The 22944-nt window shown below is 35.3% G+C and overlaps 1 protein-coding gene across 2 annotated transcripts; it reads right to left on the bottom strand.

The window, feature by feature from the left end:
• Positions 1-323: 323 nt before the first annotated feature.
• GUF1 (GTP binding elongation factor GUF1) lies at positions 324-21055 on the bottom strand. Of its 2 annotated transcripts, XM_045834663.1 has the most exons (17): positions 20732-21055; positions 18931-19042; positions 18409-18557; positions 17507-17587; positions 16332-16409; positions 14607-14690; positions 11171-11235; positions 10478-10681; positions 9047-9186; positions 7881-8004; positions 7407-7539; positions 6484-6627; positions 5419-5552; positions 4298-4399; positions 3332-3451; positions 1513-1549; positions 324-495 (listed from the first exon to the last, which is right to left on the bottom strand). In XM_045834663.1, exons 1-17 carry the CDS (start codon positions 20894-20896, stop codon positions 358-360), a joined length of 2010 nt encoding a protein of 669 aa, XP_045690619.1. In that variant the 5' UTR covers positions 20897-21055; the 3' UTR covers positions 324-357. The 2 variants fall into 2 exon arrangements, with proteins under 2 accessions (XP_045690619.1, XP_045690620.1); XM_045834664.1 differs by lacking the exon at positions 4298-4399.
• Between the last annotated feature and the right edge of the window lie 1889 nt (positions 21056-22944).

Genomic DNA, 22944 nt, shown 5'->3' with positions numbered 1-22944 from the left:
TGTCATGCACTCTTCTGAGTCTTTTAACCATATTATCTCATTCAGCAACTCATGGAGGTAAGCAATAGGAAAACATGATTTTACTAAGGAATAAACAGACTAAGAGAGATAATTTACCTTGCTAGTAAGTGGTGGAACAGAAATTTGAAGCCCGGAAACATGGCTTCAGAGTACAAACTCTTATCCACTCACTACTGCCTTTCAAAGAAAACCCAATAGGTTATTTGTATCTGAAAATGCTGAAAGTAACAAGCACATTTTATAATGTTCATTCTGTATCAACATATTATAGATTTACCTAAGAAAAACTAAAAGATACATCATTTTTAATTCATAAAAAATCTTTTTATTTTCATATTATTTATCAGAGGGTGCCTTCAGAACTTTTATAAAAGCATCTTTTGGAACTTCAACATTGCCAACTTTCCTCAGTTTTTTCTTTCCTTCTGCTTGCCTCTTCAAAAGCTTCATTTTTCGGGTAATATCACCACCATACTGAAAAATATTTTAAAAATTGGAAGTGCAATCACTCCATAGAAAAACAATCTTACAATTACACAATGACATCATTACAAAGAACCACCTTACAATTACCACTCATGAATCATGAGGAAGACATCTGCAAATATACCTCTCCATTCCTCTTCCTGGCAGATCCTATTTTTACTGCCTTCAAGAATGATAAAGGCTTTGTTTTTGGATGGAGATAAAGATCCACAAGGAAATGCAATAGCATACATTATGCATATCAAAGAAGAATTATCAATCTCCTTACATATTCAAGACTCCAAATTTTGGATTATATAGCTGTAGTCTCACACAGAAACTTGCATAGGTGTAATTGTGTCAGTCACTATGCAAAGGATTTAGAAATAGCATCATTTGATCCCCATAAAAACTGAGCTAGGGACATTTTTTTTTAATAGATGAGACAACACACTTGGCAAACCAAGGCAAGAGAGGTGGGTTTCAATCCCATATTCTTTTCTCTGTTTAGTCATTGTCTTCAAAATCTTTCCTTACAAATTAGATCAACAAATGTGTTACCTATTCGTAATGGTTCTAAAATACAAAGTCTGGCACAAATAATGCCTTTTTATTACAAAATCTTTTACAAAATCATAAGCAGGTAATTCTGTGACATAACGATACCACGCTCAAACACACCTTTTTTAGGTGAAATGTTCACATTACAACTACAAATTATTGCACTCATATTGTTACCCTGACAACCACACCCAAGCAGGTCTACTTCTGCTAGACTCTGTACTTCGTATTCCATATAAGAACATTTTTATAAATAAGATGAAAAAAATTTAAGAAAATTTTTTTCAAAATGAATATCAAAATGAATATGCTATTATAGTCAAGCTGAAATTTACCAATTTAAAAAGAAAACTTGGAGATGAAATAAAAGGTATTATAAAAATGAACAATGGAAACCAATATATTTATACATCTTTAATTTTAAACTCATAAAGTAGATCTATTATCTATCAGGTAAATACGTACACATTTTGCCAAAACATTTTTCCTATAGGCTTTCACACTGTAAAAGAGAAAACTTTGTTAGCAGTGCATAACTTCATTATACTGTTTAAAAATTTATTTTCAAAGTCTCACCTTTATTAAAGATTCAAATGATAGTGTCAGACCTATGCAAAACTGCCAAAAGCAAATCATTAGGTAGCTCGAATACACTTATATTTTATGTATTTGGAATAAAATAGAAAAAGAATTCAGCATGAGTACCAACATATATTTTACTAAGAATAAAAAAGGTCAAGCTTGTGGGTAAAGCTGAGGCCAAATTCAAGCATGGTATGACCTCGATTACAAGAACTGTATCAGGTTGATGCTGGCTCAGCCTAAAAGTGTAACTACTACTTTCAAAACTCCACTGAATGTGGGACAAGAATGATTAGGGATATAAAATGTATTAGTTTCATAAACCCACTTGAGGGTAAACTAAATTTTAATATATCCATCCAAGCACTTATAAACTAAATCTAGTTTTATTCCTATAATGTTGCTGAGAATTTTGGAGGATGAGAAATTTGAAAATAGCTCCATTTTTATGTATTCCAAAAGATATAAAAATCTAATTTTTCTTTATTGTCTACCCCAGCATACTTAATGTTTGCTGACTATTCTAAATTGCACCTTCCAGGAGGTTCCCAGTTTATCAGCTTCCCTCTGCCTCATGTCCAGGTGCTCAGGAACATAAAACGACTGCCTCTAAAGCAAAATGGTGTTGGAAAATTGAACTCACTGCAAATGTTGGCATAAAATTTATTCCAAGATTATATAAAAATGATAGACCATCCAGCAAAAAAGAGGAGCTGCTCCAGGATACCTCCCGCACTTGCCGTGAGCAGCAGAGCAGCTCCTTCAGCGCCCTGAGTTGTGCGCCGTGTGCACCACAACCCGCCCCTGCCCCCATGTCTCCTGTGTCACTCGTGAAGTCTGTGTTCTAGAAGGCAAAAACTTAACATGAAATTAGCTTCCTCTCTCACCTTTCTGATCACAACCTGACTAGCTCTGAGGAGTGTTTCAAGTAAAAATTGTATCTTGATTTTTGTCTTTTTGAGGAATGTCTGTAAAACCTTTTCAGTTTCAGTTCCTATTAGCTTATCATCTACCCGAAGGGATAAAACCATAAAAACTTTACAGAAATTTCTTACCTAGGAAATTCAATAGTCATTTGGTAAAGTGAGTAGAAATAAAGCAATTTCTCAAACTCATACACATTCTACTAATAAGTATAAGTAATATTACCCAAAAGTGTCATATAAGTACCATATTTTCAGACCATAAGACACACCTAGGTTCTAGAGGAAAATAGGAAAAAAATTTGCAGCAAAAAATGTGGTAAAATATTTAATAACATAAATAACGTAATAATTCGCCAATGTAAACATAAACAGAACTCAACAGCAGCATTAACAACCATTATTCCTCCCAAATGGGGGGGCAGGGGTATGTCTTATAGTCTGAAAATACGTAATTAAAAGTAACAGTCATCACTTAAATTAATGTAATTAAGACACAGATTAATGTTTCTACAAGTAGTAATAAAGCTTACACTAGCAATTTTCAACCTTTTTCATCTCATGGCACACATACGCTAATTACTAAAATTCTGCAGCACACCAAAAAATACATTTTTTGCTGATCTGACAAGAAAAATAGGTATAATTTTGATTCATTCACACTAGACGGCACACTGATTGAAAAATCACTGGCTTTGGTCAATGTTAAATTTTTCAATATTTCATTTTCTAGGTATATCATTTCTAAAAACCAGAAAATGTAAGGGATTTCAACTCACGTTTCTCTTGCAATGATTTTACTTCCGATAGCAGCTTGAATTGCTATCTCAAACAGCTGCCTAGGAAGAGAATCCTTCAGACGTTCACATATGGTTTTGCCAATAGTATGTGCTTTGTCTCTGAATCAGAGAAAATTCAAGTATTTACTGATACTAAATAAGAATTTTAAGTAACTTTCTAGACCATGTGCATAATCAATGTAAAGGTGATTCCTTAAGGATATTCAAACAGATCTCATGTATCATAAACATCACTTGTTGAATAAACAACTTTTCTGGCTGCAAAAATAACATGATCTAGTACAAAAATATAGAAAAATATACATTAGGGAATACAAAGCATTCTTGATGCCTTTCCCTCACCCATACAAAACCACTGATAAACATTTTAGAATGGTTATGTTAAACATATCCTTCTAGTTATTTTTCTACATACATATATTTTTTTTACAGTTTGGACTATAGTTTATTGTACCATTTTATTTAATAAGCACTTTTATGTCATTAAATAATAATCCACAATATAGTCTTAATGGCTTAAAACAAATTATATGAGTGCTCCATAAGTTATTTTAACCAATCCACTAGCCACTATTTCTTGAACATCTAGGGTATATTTCATTTTTCATTATTATAAATTTTTGTGAAGATAAAAATCTTTTTATTCTCAATTCTAAACTGATCATTAAGTTAAAAAAAAAAAACACTTTATTTTATCATACTTGGTAAGGGAAATACTTCTTCCCATGCCATTATTCTTTTTGACTATCATAACTATTCTCCTTTTATCTTTTAATAATTTTGAAAAAGAAGCATGGACAAAGAATGGAAAAAAAACTAGTACTAGTAAAATTTAATTACCTTTAAGTTTTCAAAATATAGCTGGAAAATAGAGCAATTAATAACTGAATAAAAATATGTCAGAAGGGGTTACTTTCACATCCCATGCTGTTTCTATTCACTTACTTGTGTACAATAGTTATTAGCTCCTCTACAATATTTCCATTCAGCAGAATATCCATTTTCACAAGTTCTGCAGTTTGGTAGCCTGCATCTTCATAATCAAAACTAACAAGGAAAAATGTCCAACCAAAAGATAAACATTATACTTCCCAAAATATTATATATTTTTCTTTTCAAAATAGCTTCTTTTTTTGTAGACTGCCATACCTCCCCCAAAAGATTTAACTTTCCTTCAAAATGTTACATATACATTTCAGAAGAATGGATCTAAATGATCACAGTAAGGAATAAACTTCACCATCTTTACATTTGTGAGATGAGGGGCAAAGGCAGGGAACATGCTCTAAAGGGGAAGGAAAAGATACTGGAAAGCTAGTCTAGAAAAATGGGTAATTGAAGGCAAAAGTCACTTTCTTCCCAATGTTCCCTCCCCATAGCTGGCTGGCTAGAAATAATATATTCTAATGGGTCATTCTCAAATTCATAAGCTGGGTTTCTGTTCAGTTTTCTATTTTCAGTTAAATAAATGCTATGGCAATGACGAACAGCCATTAATGAATGAGACTTATGGATTTCAGATATGGTTCTTCGGTCTGAACCTTTACAGGGCGTTTTTGAAGATGAACTAAGGTAACGCATGTAAAGCACTTACACAGGACCTAGCGCATAACACAGTATTTAGCAAAGAGCCTAACCGAGCAAATATAAGCATTTAGTGTCAGCCATTAATAAAATAGTTAGTTTACAATGCTAATCAAAACACAGGTTTAACTTATAAACCAAAGTCTAATAAAATTCTAATTATGCTTACATGTCTTTCCAATTAGAAACAAGAACATATGTATCCTTACTGTTATAATTTTAAAAGAAGCTGGTACCTAGAGCTACAAATATGTTTCATTTCCAAACCATGAAGGTTCCAAGGTGATACAGTAATACTCTCTAAAACCAGATTACTGCCTAAAGTGTTGCTAAAAATTATTTCTCTCTTCACCAAACATCATTAAGTATAACATGGTAAGTACTATGCAAAATACAAAGAAGAGATTAGATACTTCGCTGGTCAATATTTAAAAAAAAAAACAAAACTGTTCGAGTATCTGAACTGCCCATTAAATATTTACCTAGCATATCCAGAAGACAGGGACTTCAAAGAATCATAAAAATCCACCACAATTTCATTCAAAGGCAAGAGATATTTAAGCATAACTCTATTTTGATCAATAAATACCATATTCTTCTGAACTGCTCTTCGAGCCTAAAAACAGCAGAATAAAATGTGTTTAATGATCACCTATTCAAATGATGATTTGAAATTAATATAGTCAGATGTCAATTACCAACTTAAGTATTACCTTACAAATGTTAATAAGGAGTGGATAAAAATGAAGAAATATGTCCTTAATTGTGTAGTAAAAACTTGCAAGCAATATTTATAACACAGGGAGAACGACTTTGTATTTCAGTTACAGTATACACTAAAGGCTTTAATCCTTTGTATTTAACAATTTTACCTTTTTACATTATGAAGTATTTCATTTAACAATAAGTCAAATGTAAATACAGATGAAGTGAAAGTTCTTAATTTCTTGTTTAACAAATAAACAAACTTAGGTTCAGCAAAATTAAGTGACTAATCGAAGTTATAATCTGGTTTATGATAACAGAATTGAAATTCAAGTCCATTAGTCATTTAAGAGTTCTTCCCAACGTATGTCAGAGTATTTCAAATAGGTATTTTTGAGGACTATCATTTTATCCAGTATTTGGAATAAATCATGCATTACAATATGGTGAGAACTAAAGCAAACTAGAAAATACCTTCCAATTAAAGGTGTATCAAGTATCACTATTACATTTCAAACTATATTCTATATCAAATACTCAAAAAGTGTAAAAGAAATTATAATTTTATCTACTCAGGATAAATAAGTGTTAAATTTCTTTCCTTTAGGGTAAAATATTCAGTGAATTTACAAAGTTGATCAAATCTCTGGCTCCATTTTTTCTTATATGAAATCAAAATACTTTTTAGAGTATATTTATATATAGGTAGATATCTCTTATATATGTATATGTGTACAGAGATACAGGTCTTTAAGAAAATTTGTTACAAATTCTAAGAAATCTTTCAAAACTGTTTGAGAGGATGAAAATGTAACTCTTATATTAAGTTATATTACATTTACCTGGCAAAGCATCATTATTTTTCCAGTATATTCATCTGGTGTTATAATAGTGCCCAAAACAACTGGCTCCAAATATTCTGATACTTTTGATTTATCAGGGAACTCTGCAGGATTGATGATTGTAATTTCCTTTTCTCTGTATTCCTAAAAATAAGAAATATCACCAACAGTTAAAAAGAAGTCTTAATAAATAATTACCATGTTTTAATTTAAAGTATATGTTAAACCTTATTTTGTTATTGAAGTTGTTAGAACTAATAAAAACAACAGAATCCCTAAAAGTTCAATTATCTTAACATGCTTTAGGTTTAAAAACCCTCCAACTGTATTATTTAATAAGCAATATATTCTGGTGATATATATTCACTAAACATGTTTCATGTATCATATAGAAAAACAGGATGTTAATAATATATTTTAATCTCTCCTTTATAAGGGATTATAATCAGTTTCCTAAGTTAATTTTGTTGGAAAATACTTACAGAAACCAAAGTTATTATTTCTTTAAAATAAACGTATTGCTGAGCTGGATTACAGTGTCATCCCTGTCATTAACTTGAAATCTAATGTTTCCTGCAGCCAGGGAGGAATGAACACTTCATTCTCTTTAATAAGATAAATTACTTACGACCAAAATGTATATTCATTATCTTTGCACTGGATTTAGAATAGTATTTTCATTACTAATTCAGTAACAGACTAGTATTGATAATATGGATATTTTATCAAGTAAAATGCTGACAAATTATTTGTCACATAGTTTCTCCATCACTAATCATAAGGTATTTCAATTTCTATTGCTATGAATCAGGAAGTATGTAGTTTTAATATGCAGTCAGCTAATGATGTACCAAATGGCTCTGGCATTCTGCACACACATGCACACATTTGGTTCTTCCTTGTATCCTGACTCACAACAGTACCTTTATCAATTTGGATGATGAAAGAACAGCTTTATATGGAACAGTAGGGGTTGTCAAAATGACTGAAGCATTATATTCTTGCTCTAGTCGCTGGTTGAAAACTTCCATATGCAAAAGTCCAAGAAATCCCAATCTGGGGAGAAAAAGTCAAATTCCAAAATATTTACCTCCCATGGGCTCTATATCATTACTTTGTGGGGAAGGAGTGGAATCGAAAGTCATTCACGCAATTCACATCATAATTAAGTGCTAGCATAATTTCATTAAGATTCCAATGTTGCATTGGATTCCATTTAAAATTGCTATAAAACTTGCCTAGAGAATATGAATCCACAGTGTGAAATAGGAAGATATTATTTTATTTCACTTTACACACTGGTAGGAAACTTATCTTCAGAAATGTTCAAGAGTAACACACCATCTAAACTTCACTTTCCAATAAACACGGAACTGCACAACGTAACCGAATGTTACCTCCAGCCAGCACCCAGAGCCAGGCTGCTATCCCGGTGAACTGTCACGCTGGAGTCGTTCAAGGTCAGTTTCTCTATAGCACTCTTCAGGTTATTATATTCAGACTGATCCACAGGATACATTCCTAAGGATATAATAATTTCTAATTTTCACATGTGAAAAGTTTTTTTATATTGACTCACTACAATACTAGTTTGTCAGAAACTATGAATATTAAGTTACACTGACTTGAAAGTGTCTTGCAAGTCTCATAGCCTTAATGAATTTACAACTGGATTCACACTGCAAGTGGTCTTTTTATGATTTTGCAAAAATATAAAGAAAACAAAAGCACCATGGGAATTACAGCTAGGAAAATACATTGTTTTCATTTCAAGAAAAAAAATGGATCGCACTCCACAACCACAAATGAGACTCTATTAACAGTTAATAAAAGGAGTAGAAATGGAAACTACACTGAATTCTTAATTCTCTATGACATTATCCATCAAAATCAAAGATAATTTTGCCTTTTTCAATTCACTGACAAAAACTATGCAGAAATGATTCATCAGATTCTCTCTCATCTGACACCTCAAGCCCTCACCTCCCAAATCCTCAAAATCAACATGCTGACTTTGCCTCACTGTAGGGATAAACAAAGTTAAAAATTCCCAGTGAGAGACAATGGAGGAGGAAACAAGGTCTGAATGGACACCCAGCACACAGTAACTTGGTGACCTTCAATCGGGTCTTCCTCTCCCAAACGTCTGTAATTCCACACAGTATGTGAAGTCACAGATATGTGAGGTGACACTATTCTCTGCCATGTCTACACTAGTACAATAGTAAAGAAAGTCCAGCTCAGGGGAAAGTATGCAGTAATAAATCAGAAAAATATTTTAAATACAATGACCTACTGTCTAAGGAAACAAATAGGAAATCCATAGTACTATGCTCTCCCATGTATCAGACAGTCATTTCCTAAAAGAAACTAGGAAGTTATTCCCCATATTAAGTTTTACTCTACATATGAAATTAGCTAATACGTAAATAGTATACACACATACAAAAAAAACATAGTATCCTGGAATTAGCTGTTATTTAAGATGAGTATTCCTGGTAATTTTTATTTCAAATGACAGAAAAAAATCGACCCTCATCCTTTGAATACGTGAGCTCCTCACCTGCAAATACCATTGGTTTCGCTGATTTAAACCCAGGCAAGGGCTCCACTGGTTGTTTATGTAAATATAATGTATCTCCTATTTGTGCTTCAGTGACATCTTTCATCCCAGCAATCAGATAGCCCACCTGTCCTGCATATCTAAATAAAATTATTATATGGAAATATTTACTGCTTCAATGTTTCAAGCGCAGACTCACAATAAGCTCTATCTTTCCTGGAAGTGATCGCCTTCCAAATAAAACTTCATGGAAGTGAAACTAAGTGCTGCTTATCAATTCTCAACTCAGGATAACCAGCAAAAGCACATACCATGCCTTAAAATCCACCACCGACAATGAGCCTAAGGCCTTCTTCATGACTCTGCCCACCTTTGTGTATTAAATATCAACTAAATATAATATAAACACAGTGAAAGTAGTAAATGTAGAAACATAAAGATACTTCTTGTAGTGTAAACCACTATTTATGTATTGCATTACAAATATTCTTTTAAAAAACAAGCAGAAATAAATGAATTCTCAACAAAGTGGACATCTATTTCATGTGCCTTTCGTAGAAAAAGAGCAAACCATAAGATTCCAGAGTTTTAGCTCAGTTTTTATTTTTTAAGCAAATTTCCTACATATCAACACACTAAAGTAGTGGTGAGTGTGTTATATATGGCAGAATATGGACAGACTTTAGAAATGTTTGCGTATAATTAAGATAAACTACTTTATAACCCTCAAGTGAGAAGTGTAATGAGCAAAATGTGCTAGGTGTAGACATGCACACTAAACTGTCAAGTGTGACCCATATAGTTCACCTTGTTCAGTATCTTAATTCTTACGCATAGAAAGACAATGACCACAGAAAGCCCCAACCATGTGTCCAAGGTAGTTTACCTCGTCAGTATCCAGGGTACTGGTGGAGTGGCATTCAAATATTTACAAGTGAGCTCAGAATTCAGTTTTTCCAGTGCATACTAACTTGCTAACCCCACATGAGGGAATTCTAGTTAATCAAAGTTCTGCCATGAATTCCACACCAGTGGAAAGCATTATTACATTTTCTTTACTACTTGTATATTGAAAAATCTAATTATAAAAAATTAAATGTCAAAATGATGCTCAGTATGAATATGGATATGGATGAGGGAACTATTTTTCCCTGTTTCATCAAATACATCAATATAGAATCCTATCTGCGCTGGATCACAAAATTAGTTATGACTAGATGAAAGGCATAAAAATACATAAAATTTCTACTATCCTTTGCACATTACATTCCTTTCAAAAGATTATTCACTAGGTAGTTGCATTAAAAAAATCAAGTGTTTGTTTTTGTTTTTCACTTCTGAGTCTCCATAGTAGGGTCATTCTAAGTATACCAAGCTGAGAAAGGATGGAAACATACAAGTGCATTTTCATCACTACTGTGGAATACTTACAGTTTATGAGCTGGCTGCTCATTAGGATTCAGAACTCCTACTTCATTAACTTCATATGCCTTTTGAGTATGTGCAGATACAATTTTATCTCCTTTGGAAACCACTCCATCAAATAATGCTACATTGGCTACCACACCCCTATACTGGTCAAAGGTGGAGTCGAACACCAGGGCTCTCAGGGGATTTTTGCGATGTGCGTTAGGACTATCAAAAATAAGTAAATACACACACAGTAAATTAAAACCTTAACAATAAAATGCCTATTTTAACTCAAATACTATGCTTAATTTATTCTAGTCCCTCAGAAAGGTTAAAAAGTGATAGCCAAAATAAAAAGATCTTTCCATAAAATAAGGTATAATATCTATTTTCATGTTTTCATTCAAACTCGAGCTTTAATGACTATATTAAAGTCATTTATAAAACAGATGAAATATATTTGTTCACCATTAAAGCAAAGAACAATAACTGTCACTGTATTCTTCTCCTATTGCATTGTTACAAGATTCCTATCAATTTTCTCTTATTTTTCTGTACTGTATTTGCTTTCTATAGTACTATAAATAAATTTAAAAATTTATTTTCTTTGACTACGATAGTATATTTTCCATATCTACTAAACTAAAAAATAGACCACACTGATGGTCTTTATACTCTTAAAGATAAACAGTAGAAAAACAGCAAAAAACTTACGGGGGTATTCTTTCAATGACTGCCTGAAGAATGCTTTCAACATTTGTTCCAATTTTAGCAGAAATCTAAAAATATATGTGTAAAAAGACAAACATTTAAACTTAAAATTCTGCCTTTCTTCTATCCTGGTAATGGAGCTTTATGAGCAGAATAAATAAAGAATTCTAACAGTTGTCAATTTGTTTAAAGAATATCATAAAAGTAATAAGCACATAGTATATATTGACAAACGTTCCCACAGTACAGCTAGGGGACTCCATTGTGCTTGCGTGGAATTACTTCTGATTATGGAGCTGTAAGAATAGTGGACTAAGAACTCAAAAACCCAAGGCACCAATCATGACTTTGCATGGAATGTAGGACTTTGACCCATATGTATCTCTTTGAGCTTCAAGTTCTGCATCTGATAAATAAAGTGATTATTCAAATTTTGCCTAGATCGCGAGGTGGCTGTGTGGACAGAATAAACAGTATGTGTGGATGGCATACAGGTGATACTGAAGGCGTATTATCACTGGTGTTCTTACACTGAAAAAGCCAAGACTCCAAACACATGTGCATGCCTGACCTTTGCCATCACCAGTGACTGCACTGTCTCTGAAATTTTGATTTCAAAACCCAATCCCAGAACACCACCTCTTACCCTTCAAACTCCCTCTAGATCAGTTTTCCAACTCAGCAGCAAACGTACTCTGGGCTGAATAATTGTTTGGGGGCATATTCTGTGTAGGGCATTCACCAGCATCTGTGGGATCTCACCTATCCACAGGATGCCAGTCGCACCTACCCCTCACTGTGACAACAAAAAAATGTCTCCAGACATTAGCAAACACAGGTTTGCTGGTGAACAAAACTAATCCCTAATGAAAACCACTGCTCTAGTTTCTAGTACCTTGTTTGAACAATCCTTTAAGATCACAACCTCTAAGCCACTGAATGGATGACTTTTTAAAACTATCCATTAGTTCTCCACTCCCTCTTTTCCAGCTGAGACTCCAAGGTCCACTATTTATAATTGTTCAACCACTTTCTATTCTCTATGATAAGCAGATAGTAAACCTTCAGCCGTGACTGTGTCCAATTATATGCCTGTTCTATGCTTATAGCCAGACCCGCTTAACACAACTGGACAAAAATCAAGTAACTGGTCTGGCTAGTTTCTGCAAATTCATGACCACAGATCTCACTAGGTAGTTAATACTTCCTAGCGATCCGAGGATGCACCCCCTAGTAAATTCACATTACCACACTCAGGAAGGTAATGCACCCCATCTTCCTTTACCCTATACACTTTCCCCTTTCTCTTTTGACAGCGTTCTCTCTCATTTCATTTAAGAAAACAGAAAATATCAAAAACGTATTCAAATACACAAATCCATTTGCACCCTCTGCCTTCTCTCTTGTTAACAATCAGGGAATTATTCCCCCTTTCCTGAAAACTCAATCCTTCCACACTTCTATTCTGAATCATACTCTCTCTAATCCTTCTCGTGTTCTTACTCACAACTCTGTAAAAATTGGTAGTAATGTAGTCTGACTCCTGGGACGTCTCTACCTGCACTCTCCCGCTAGGAAACTGCATCCACTTCCACGGCCTCAATAGCACATACATGCTAATGACTCCTAAACAGCTCTCTGACCAGGCTTCTCTATGAAGGTCTGAATTGTAGATTTATACAACTATCTCTACTTGGATGTGTAACAGACATTTCAAACCTATGTCCAATAGAGAGCTTTTTATTTTTCCCTATATCTGTTTCTCCACAGGTCTTCTCCATTTTAATATGAATATTGGGTTAGGTACTCAAACCCAAAGCCCCCTGATTTGTCCTTTTATTTCACTGCCTTACATATAACCCACAAGCAAATCTATTATATCTACATAACATACATCAAATTTGCCCACTTCAACATCACCATCAATCACATACTTACCCACCACCATTTTGTACCTGGGCTATTACTGCAAGCTGATTGCCCTTATCTCTCCTTACTCTTTTCCAATCCATTCTCTGCAAGGCAACCTGAATGATCAGTTTATTTCCTCTCTTGCTTTAAAATCCTTTCACTATCTCAGAATGATTTTAAAACGCTGTATGAAGCCAGAGTCCCAGCATGACTTGATTTCCATCTACTACTACAAAGCCATCTCATCTAAACTGCCTCCTTTTTATTCCATAAATATGTCAACCCTTGCCAAACATGTCAAGCCTTTCCACTTACTCTTTCCTCCTCCTAGAATGCAACTGTCACAAGTCTTAACTGCTCCAGGTCTTAGTTCACCAGAGAGGACTTCCCTACAGAGTTACTCTGCGTAATATCTTTTTTCCATCATTAACTGTGGTGTTCCACCTGAAACAATATAAGCTGTTGAATGACCTTCCTTGACAACATCAGTCTCGTTCAATAATTAGTACGTTTACTACTTTATTTACTTATTTAATGGCTGCTTCCCAAGTAGAATATAAACGCAATGAGATGGGATCTTGTCTGCCCTTTTCATCGCTGTGCCCTAGCTGGCACATACCAAGCACGTATCTGAATAAATTTTGTAAAGATGTATTAAAATTAGAATAGTTCATTAAACTTTAATATAATAATCCAAGTTATGAAACCAAAATTTCAGCCCTGCTTCATAATAGTTTGACTTCATATTAAAAAACCATTGAATTCTGTGTGCGTGTGTGTGTGTGTGTATTCAAGAAAAAAAGGTTGTTTTTTTCAGTCATTACCAAGTGGTATGTAATCATCCACTGTTTTAAGCAAACAAGAATTGTATCACCTGAAATTTGCTTTTGGAAAATTTAAACAAGATCGAAAGTGAGAGCTGAACATTATAATATTGCACTGAGCATTGACATACTTACTACACATGCATGTAACAAAGCATGATTTGCACCCAAAACAGCACTAGAAGGGTCAATTCAACAATTCAAATTCAAAATAGTATTAACTTTGACATAAATAAAATCTACTGTTTTCTAAGATTTTTACTCTAGCTAGCTCTTTTATTAAAAAAAACTTTTGTTTGTCAATTCCAAAAATACATACAAATGCTTGAAGTTAGTTTGAACCAGCTCTTCACAGAAAGCATTTCCATAGAGTCAAAATGGCATACCACAAATAGTATTGCAGTGTGTTGTAGAAGACCTGCACTTTAGTCCTGGCACACTAGCTAACTAGATCTGTAACCTTAAAAAGTGATAAAATCTTTGAGCTCGTTCTTTCAACTGTATAACAAGAATAATTTCTATCTGCCCTAACCATGTAATAAGAATTTTTGGTGAGGATCAAATGAAATAGTAATAAAAACAATTTTGTAAAACTATAAAAACACTACATAATGTTGGGTTATCAAATAGAGTACTCTGAAATTTCACTTAGACCAATTACCTGAGATTTTCAAGAAGTCTTAGGGGAAAAAAAGGTATTTTACCTTAATACATTCATCACTTGGAATATCAAACACCTTTTCAATTTGCTTTTCAACCCTTTCAGGATCAGCATTCTTCAGATCTATCTTTAAAAAAACAAAAGGAATTCATTGTCTTAATTTAATAAAAATAAAGTGTACTACTCATTAAATCATAGTATTTGGAGGCAGCTGAAAGCATAATCGGCCCCTCTATAATTTTTCTTTCAAAAGTATTAAAATAATGTAGGGATAAGAAATAAAATTTTAATAAACAGGGCACCTGACAAACAGACTATGTGAACAATTCAGGCAGTCAGCCGCTCAGGGCAGAGCAGAGTTCCAGGACGACTCCTCAGTTAACACCACGTAAACAGATGTCGTAAGTCAGATGAGACTTACAACAAACTGTCTTACCTACGGGTCAACCTTGCTTCTTTTAAACTTAACTCCAATCTCAAAAAATATACTAAATGCAGTACAGATTTTTAAATTTCCTTAATTTATTATTTTAAAAAATAAAAGTTCCTGGCTGGCATAGTTCAGTGGATTGAACTCGGGCTGCGAACCAAAGCATCGCAGGTTCGATTCCCAATCAGGGCACATGCCTGGGTTGCAGGCCATGGTCCCCAGCAACCGCACATTGTTTCTCTCTCTCTCTTTCTCCCTCCCTTCCCTCTCTAAAAATAAGTAAATAAAATCTTTTAAAAAAATAAATAAAAGTTAAGCCTTTTCACAGTACTCAGCTTTGTACTTTAACTGTTCTATGATATCTGTCCAGAATAAGTCCAGCCATTGTTAATATAACAAGAATGGTTTGGCCAACATTGATGTAACCTGGCAGCCAAGGAAAGTGGAATAGAATGCACATATGTGAACAATGACGACTTCAGTGTACTAGTCAGTGGGGGTGGTAGACACAAGAGCATGTGAACTGTGTGGCAGTCACATTTAAAATGACTAAGTGAGTAGAACAATGAATCTGCATCACATTTTGTGTTAAGCTTGAACATTCCTCCACAGAAAATATTCAGAAGATTCAGAAGGCCACTACTATGGGCAACTGGTGATTGGCAGCTTCATCACAACAACATGCCCACTCATGCATCATGTCTTGTGCAGTTTTTTGGTGAAACATCAAGTCACCCAGGTGACTCAGCCCCACTGCAGCCCAGGTGTGGCACCCTGCACCTTCTGTCTTTTCCCAAAATTAAAATCACCTTTGAAGCAGAAAAGATTTCAGATCATCAATGAGATTCATGAAAATACAGTAGGGCAGCTGATGGCAACTGGGAGAACTATGTGAGGTTCCAAGGTGCCTACTTTGAAAGGGACTGAGTCGTCATGTCATATGTACAATGTTTCTTGTATCTTGCATCTTCAATAAATTTCTCTGTTTTTCATATGACTGGACACCTCTGGACAGGCCTTATATTTCATATATAACATGTAGATCCCAAGCTCCTTTCCTTTTCCTATACATACAGTTTAGTGTAACAGATCTATTTCAGCCGTCCTACATGCATCCTTTCCTACAGAACAGCCCTCCATCTCTCCATGTAACTATTTTCTCAACTACATGCAAATCTGTAGGAGTATGAGTTACAATTCCATCACTTGCAATTCAAAGAAATAATATATTTAATAAATAGTGAAGTCCCTCATGTAAAGAAAAAGTACTCTTGATATTCAAACACGAATTTTAGAAAGCCCAATTAATAAATAATATTGTTGTCTCATTATAATTACCTTGTTTATAACTGGAATTACTGAGAGCTGTGCTTCAAAGGCAAGAAAGAAGTTTGCCACAGTCTGGGCTTGAATACCCTGGAAAATCAAGACATGGGATACTAAGATGCTTATTCTACCATTTGGCACAGATCTTACAATTCAAGACCATTCTACACACCAACAAAAGCAGAGGAGTAAGGCAAACTGTGGTAACTATACTGCCATGCACAGATCATTCTCTGTGAAATTTCTTTCATGTCAGGGAGCATTTATTGGAGGGAACCGTGTTAGGCTTTAAAAGCACAAAGGTGACACGGACCCTCAAGGTCATCAAAGCCTCCTACAGGGCAAAGCCATGGGATGCAGTTTATGAAGCCCAGCACTATGTATATAAGGTAGAGGCTGACTTTCCTGACAGAATCAGGGAAGGTTTAACACAACAACAACAAAAAAAAATCTCTGGAGTTTGAATGAAGAGTTTGTGAGAAACTGAATATAGCAAAAGCTTATTTTAAATAGCATGTCATAGCTCTTATATGGTTATCTCCTAAATAGGTTTCTGTGGATTGTTTATAACATAAAAGAAGATGGTAATATTATTGGCATGTTTCTTTAAATCTAACACTTCTCTTATTATTACCTTAAAACCACCCAAAATGGCCTCAAAAACAGTTATTTTCCAGTTTTGCTAAAAATTTATATAGAAAACTCAGATTAAAAATTGTTAAAAATTGAGAGTGTTTTTGGTAGGATATACGTATGACATACTTCAACAAAAAACACAACTGAACAGCCCTGGCTGGATGGCTCAGTTGGTTGGCGCATCGTCCTGTACACCAAAAAGTTGGGGGTTCAATCCTCAGGGCACATATGGGAGGCAACCAATCAATGTTTCTCTCTCTCTCTAAAATCAATAAACATATCCTTGGGTAAGGACTAAAAAAATACATATAATTAAACAATTCCTCTGATCAGCTTAAAAATTTTAAAAGATGAATTAGTCTGCTTCACAAAAAGTTTTTAGTGTAATAAAACTTTATATTAACAGGACCAAAACTTATGATTTTGGTTAAGCAATGCAATAAACCTTATTTTTTTAAACACAAAAATTCTATTTGCAAAACACATTTTAAGGAAAACATCTTGAAACAACCAAACAGTACGTCACATCATATAAAATTAAAAGTACGTACCTCATTCGCATCAACCACAAGTAAAACACCCTGGCAAGCAGAGAGGGACCTGGATACTTCATAACTAAAATCAACATGGCCCTAAGAAACAAAAATATATTGATACCTCTAAATGTTAGCTACAATTTTTTGGGGGAGGGAGCATTATGGCAAATCTATTGATTCCACTTGGTAAAAGACAAATACCATATGACACAGGTGGCAAACCCAAGGCCTGTGGGCTGAATCCTGCCCTCCACCTTGTTTTATCCTGCCTGGCATCTTGCTTCTACCAGGTGGCAGCACCGAGCTCTCACTTAACTGTTAAGGAGGAGTTACATTTACACAGTCCTAGAATTACATTCGGCCCTTTGAAAGGCAACTGCAAGGCTGATGTGGCCCACAGTGAAAATGAGTCTGACACCCCTGCCATATGATCTCACCTATAAGTGGAACCTAATCAACAAAACAAACAAGCAAGCAAAATATAACCAGAGACACTGAAATAAAGAACAAATGGATAGTAACCAGGAGGGAGAGGGGAAGTGGATAATGGGAAAGAAGGGAAGAGTCATCAAGGAACACATGTAAAGGACCCATGGACAAAGCCAAAGGGACAGGGATAGGATTAAAGGTGGGAGGTAGGTGTGGGTGTGGGTGGGGTGGGGGACAGTGGTGGCAGGAAAATGGAGACAACTATACATGAACTACAATAAAAATAATAATAATTTAAAAAATGTTAGTAGGTTTCTTCTGTTTAGCCCATGCTTGTAAAACAATTTACATTAACCAAAGAACAATGAGAAAACAAAACACAAACTTAGGTGTTTAATGTTCATTTCAAAAACTAAACAAGGATATGTTTACATTATTAGTACAAGGCTGTCTTTTAACAATGGAGACAAAATTAATATTAAACTTACGGGTGTATCAATGAGATTTAAAAGGTACTGCTTTCCTTCATGATTATAAAAGAGAGATGCTGTCTGTGCTTTAACAGTGATTCCTCTTTCTCGTTCGACTTGTAATTTATCAAGAACTTGCTTATTATTCTTTGTTTTATCAATTGTCCCTATAAATAGAAACACATATTTATATGGGCTTTTAAAAAGAAACGCCTTGGGCTGTTGTGTCTCAGTGGATTGAGTGCCAGCCTGCGAACCACAGACAGGGTCTCCAGTTCTATTCCCAGTCAGGGCACATGCCTGGGTTGTGGGCCAGGTCCCCAGTAGAGGGTGTGAGAGAGGTAACCACACATTGATGGGTTTTTCTCTCTCTTTCTTCCTTCTTCCCCCTCTGTCTAAAAAGAAAATTTTAAAAATCTAAAAAAGAAAAAATAAAAAGAAACAATACTGCATATAAAAAACAAATTTAAAAAGCATGGTAAAAGTAACTATCAATTATTCATTGCTATCAATCAAGTGTATAATACAAAATGAAAATACCTGTTAATTCCAGGAGTCTGTCAGCTAAAGTACTTTTTCCATGATCCACATGTGCAATGATACTGAAATTTCTAATATTTTCAACAGGGAATCTAGACATGTCAACTTTTTCCTAGAAAGGAGACATATTATACTTATGATTGTAAATTTCACACAAGTGAAATAAGTATACTAATTCAAAGACTATTATTTTAGCTTTCTTCAAAACACTTCATTTGTAGCATCTTTATTGTTTATATTATTACTCTGACAATAAAGTCACATATGGCTAAACTCCTAAGCAATGAATCATAATATGCCTTACTGAATATGTTAGTTTCACCATCAAAGGTCACTGGGCAGTTAAACAAAAGTTCTTTATAATATTTCTACCACTAAAAGGGTCAATGAAGAACAGAATTTTCTTGAAAGGAGAACACAATACCTAGAACTCATGAGCCTCCTTAGAATACAGAGTCTAACAAAACCCCTAGAGCCAAAAAAGCTACAGAAAAGCTGGAAAAAAAAAATGGAAATCCTGTGCCGGCATCACACATTTAATCACCAGTTAAGTCTACTTAAAAATCTGTGCTACTGAGTCTTCAAAGTTTAATTCAGATACTACTTTGTTACTCAGCAACTTCTCTGAAGAGGGAAAACGATCCCACCTGCAAAAATAAAAAGCTCTTATTTAATAACAAAATTCAAAAATATTTAAAAATATAACTTGATTTTTAGTTGCATACATCTTCAACTTTTACTGGGATTCATTATAAACTGTTAGGTATTGGTATTCAAGTAAAATATGTCAGATTTTTTTGTACTCTAAACATTGTATTTTTCCAATAAATTGTCATTTTATAACCGGCAAAAAAAATATCTCATGAAATTACAGTGAAAAACATTCTCCTAAGCTTTAAGTTTCCTGTTTTATAAGGCAGACAGTAAAGGTGCAATTATATCTGGAAGAAATACTAGCAAACAACTAAACCTGATTTGTTTGCCCTGTAAGTTTCCTTTTTCCCCACCATACAACTGAAGAGCTATAAAGGACTGCACCATATTTAAGATGATTCAATTGTAATACAGTTTTAAATTCCACATTTTAGAAACGGTCAAAACTACTTTTATGTAGTCTTATTTTTTCAAGTTAACTCAGAACTTGCAATCAATTACTTCACTTTTCTTCTAAATTATATCTTCATAGTTATCAGATAGGGTAGTTTTTAGAGTTGCTGACCCCCACCTACTCCAACCACAAGAAGAGTCAGCATTACACCAGTTTGTGTTGGCTGATGTAAAACACAACAGGAGTTATGGCATACCCAGCACTTCTTATATTCTAGGAATTCAACTAATGAGTTCTATGCCTTCCAACGTGCAAATGGCTTTCAATGTTTTGTTAGTGTATCATCTAACACTTTCAGAAACATTTACATAAAGGTCAAGTCGCTTGCCCAGGTCACATGGCTAATAAATTTCAAGAAAATGAAGGGTACACTAGCAGCTTCTTCAGTAGGATTTTAGGAGTATTAAAGTAATACATGCAAACCGTTCAGCCCAGTGCCTCGCATAAACAATGAATTAGTTACTAACATCACCCATGAAACCACCCAGAAGAGTGACTTGTCCAAGGTCACACTGGTGAGCAGTGGAGAATTCAGAAACTCCTGCGGCGCGCGTGCTCTCAGCTCCGCCTCCTTTACAGAATCGCTACCTGCTTTCATTGGTAGTTTTAAGGAGCCCTTCAAACCTCCAAATTCGTAAGAAGCCCCCTTCCAATTTTTAATACGTGGTTAGTGAGAAATTAAGCGTCAGTCACCTTGCGCTCTGCAGAACTGTAGTGCCTGCTCAGACCCCAGGACTCGCCAGCAGCCCTGAGAGTTCGCCCGTGGGGAGGCCTTGGCAGCCCCGGACTGGCAGCCCGGGTAACCCAAGCCACCAGCGCGTGTCCGCGCCACCAGCTCGGACGCGCAGGAGGCCACATCCTCCCCCGTGGCAACAAAGTCAGGATGGGGTCCCGAGACACAGAGGCGCCATCGTCAGCTGGGTTCGGTTTTTCCAAGATACCGCGGCTAGGGTCCTGAGAACAGATTTCTACCAGACTTTCGCAAGCCTAGGAAACAACAAAGTCCCTGCGCTGCCCGCCGACGTCTGCACGCCGAACGACGTCATGACGCTAGCGTGCCTCCGCGCCTGTGCTTAAGAAAGTCACAAGAGCGGAAGCGCTTAGCAGTGGTTTTCTTTATGCTTTTAGTTTGATGGTGGGGTTTAACGACTTACCACCTAGCAGAGTAATGTACAATTGTTTTAAAATACGGAAGTCAGAATGTATTCTTCGTGTTGTCAATGGTCGTAGCTAATTTTTTAGTGCATCTGAAAGGAAACTGGTGGTAAAATTATTGCAATGTATCATAGAAGTTTAGGTCTCTAGTGAAGGTGGGAAAAAGTTACACTCTGAATGCCCTAATATCTCCATCGTCTTCAAGTTTCAGCTTAAACAAATGTTTACTTCTATTTCCACACTAACAACATCTCCTCTGAATGTCTAGGTTTCTTAGCTCTTTGCAACTTCTGTAATAGCAGCAGTCCACTACTTTTCAAGTTCATCATTATCATTTATAGATTTGGCAGGCATTGTAACTTGAAATGTCTCTCTTCCATCCAGTTCTCTGCTATCCACTTGGACATAAGATACACAGTTGTGTCCAAAAGGCACAAAAGGAGAAGGTCCATCTTCAGGTTCAGTGTTGCTTCCATTACCTTTCGGCAGGCTTCTCTGTGACTCATATTTCTCCATAAGGTATACCACTTTGCCACGAAGAACTGTGGTGTTCAAGTCATTGAAGAGCAGGGTTTTTGTTTTTGTTTTTAATGTCTGCAATGCCTGGGAACTTAACTTTAGTTCCAGGTGGTGTGTTCAGGCTATGTATAATTATACTCTGCTGTGCAACTTGTATGACCATCAGTCATTTGCAAACACAGCATTCTTGGAGCACCCTGAGATTCTCTGTTATCCTTTGACACAGCAACATGGTAAATTTTTTGAATTTGCAAAACACATGGACCCTCAAGCTTTTCTTTTTTTTAAAAAAAAGAGTTTATTTATTTTTAGAGAGGGAAGGGAGGGAGACAGAGAGAGAGAGAAACATCAATGTGTGGTTGCCAGCGGTCATGGCCTGCAGCTCAGGCATGTACCCTGACTGGGAATCAAACCTGCGACACTTTGATTCACAGCCCGCACTCAATCCAGTGAGCTATGCCAGCCAGGGCTGACCCTCAAGCTTTTCCACCTTTCTTGGCCCTTAGGAGAAATTTCACTTGCTGGGGAGAAATTTCTTGCTAATTGTTCTAAAATATGTATTGAGAGCAATCACGGTAATGTCGTTTATGCTGACTTTATCAGGAGAACTTGTGCAAGCTTCAGTGACTTCATCTGAAAGAGACCATTCCACTTAGGACAATGCCATGCCAGGGACCTGGGACAATCTTTCCATGTCAATCTCCCTCGATTTTTTAATGACATTTTTATGCATTTTATTTATTTTTAGTTTTAGTTTTTTATTGTTGTTCAAGTACAGTTGTCTCCATTTTTACACCACCACGACTCCCCCCAACCATCCCCACCTCCCACGTTTGAACCCACCCCCTTCAGCTTTGTCCCTCTGTCCTTTATACATGTTCCTTGATGCCCCCCCATCGTCCCCCTCCCCCCTCCTCTATGGTACATTTTATGTATTTTAAATTTTAATGCTGGATACATAAAGACTATTTATGCATTTGTAAGTTATAAAAATACAATAACAAAGCAAAAAAACTAGAAACTCCAAGTCAGCTTAAGAAATAAAATATTATTACTAGTACCTCTGTTACCCAAAAGTGACCCTCCTTCCTCAATCCCATTTTCCCCTTCTCCTTCATAGGAAACATTTTATAGTATCTAGTGTTCCTTTTCTTCTATCTACTACTACCACATTTACAAATACATCATGAAACAATGTGCTGTTTTTTTGTTGTGTGCTTTTCAACTTGATG

The sequence above is a fragment of the Phyllostomus hastatus genome, unplaced genomic scaffold, assembly GCF_019186645.2.
Source record: "Phyllostomus hastatus isolate PE091 unplaced genomic scaffold, TTU_PhHast_1.1 phas_contig_196, whole genome shotgun sequence".
Taxonomy (NCBI): domain Eukaryota; kingdom Metazoa; phylum Chordata; class Mammalia; order Chiroptera; family Phyllostomidae; genus Phyllostomus; species Phyllostomus hastatus.
This window is presented reverse-complemented; position numbering and strand designations above follow the sequence as displayed.

Excerpts from the sequence above, each read along its gene's own strand:
- GUF1 (XM_045834663.1), bottom strand. The coding sequence starts at position 20,896 with ATGTGGCCTCCTGCGCGTCCGAGCTGGTGGCGCGGACACGCGCTGGTG. Across the intron at positions 7,540-7,880 it reads GCTCTGGGTGCTGGCTGGAG|ATTGGGATTTCTTGGACTTT; the intron begins GTAACATTCGGT and ends TTTTCTCCCCAG. Across the intron at positions 5,553-6,483 it reads AAATAATGATGCTTTGCCAG|GCTCGAAGAGCAGTTCAGAA; the intron begins GTAAATGTAATA and ends TGCTGTTTTTAG.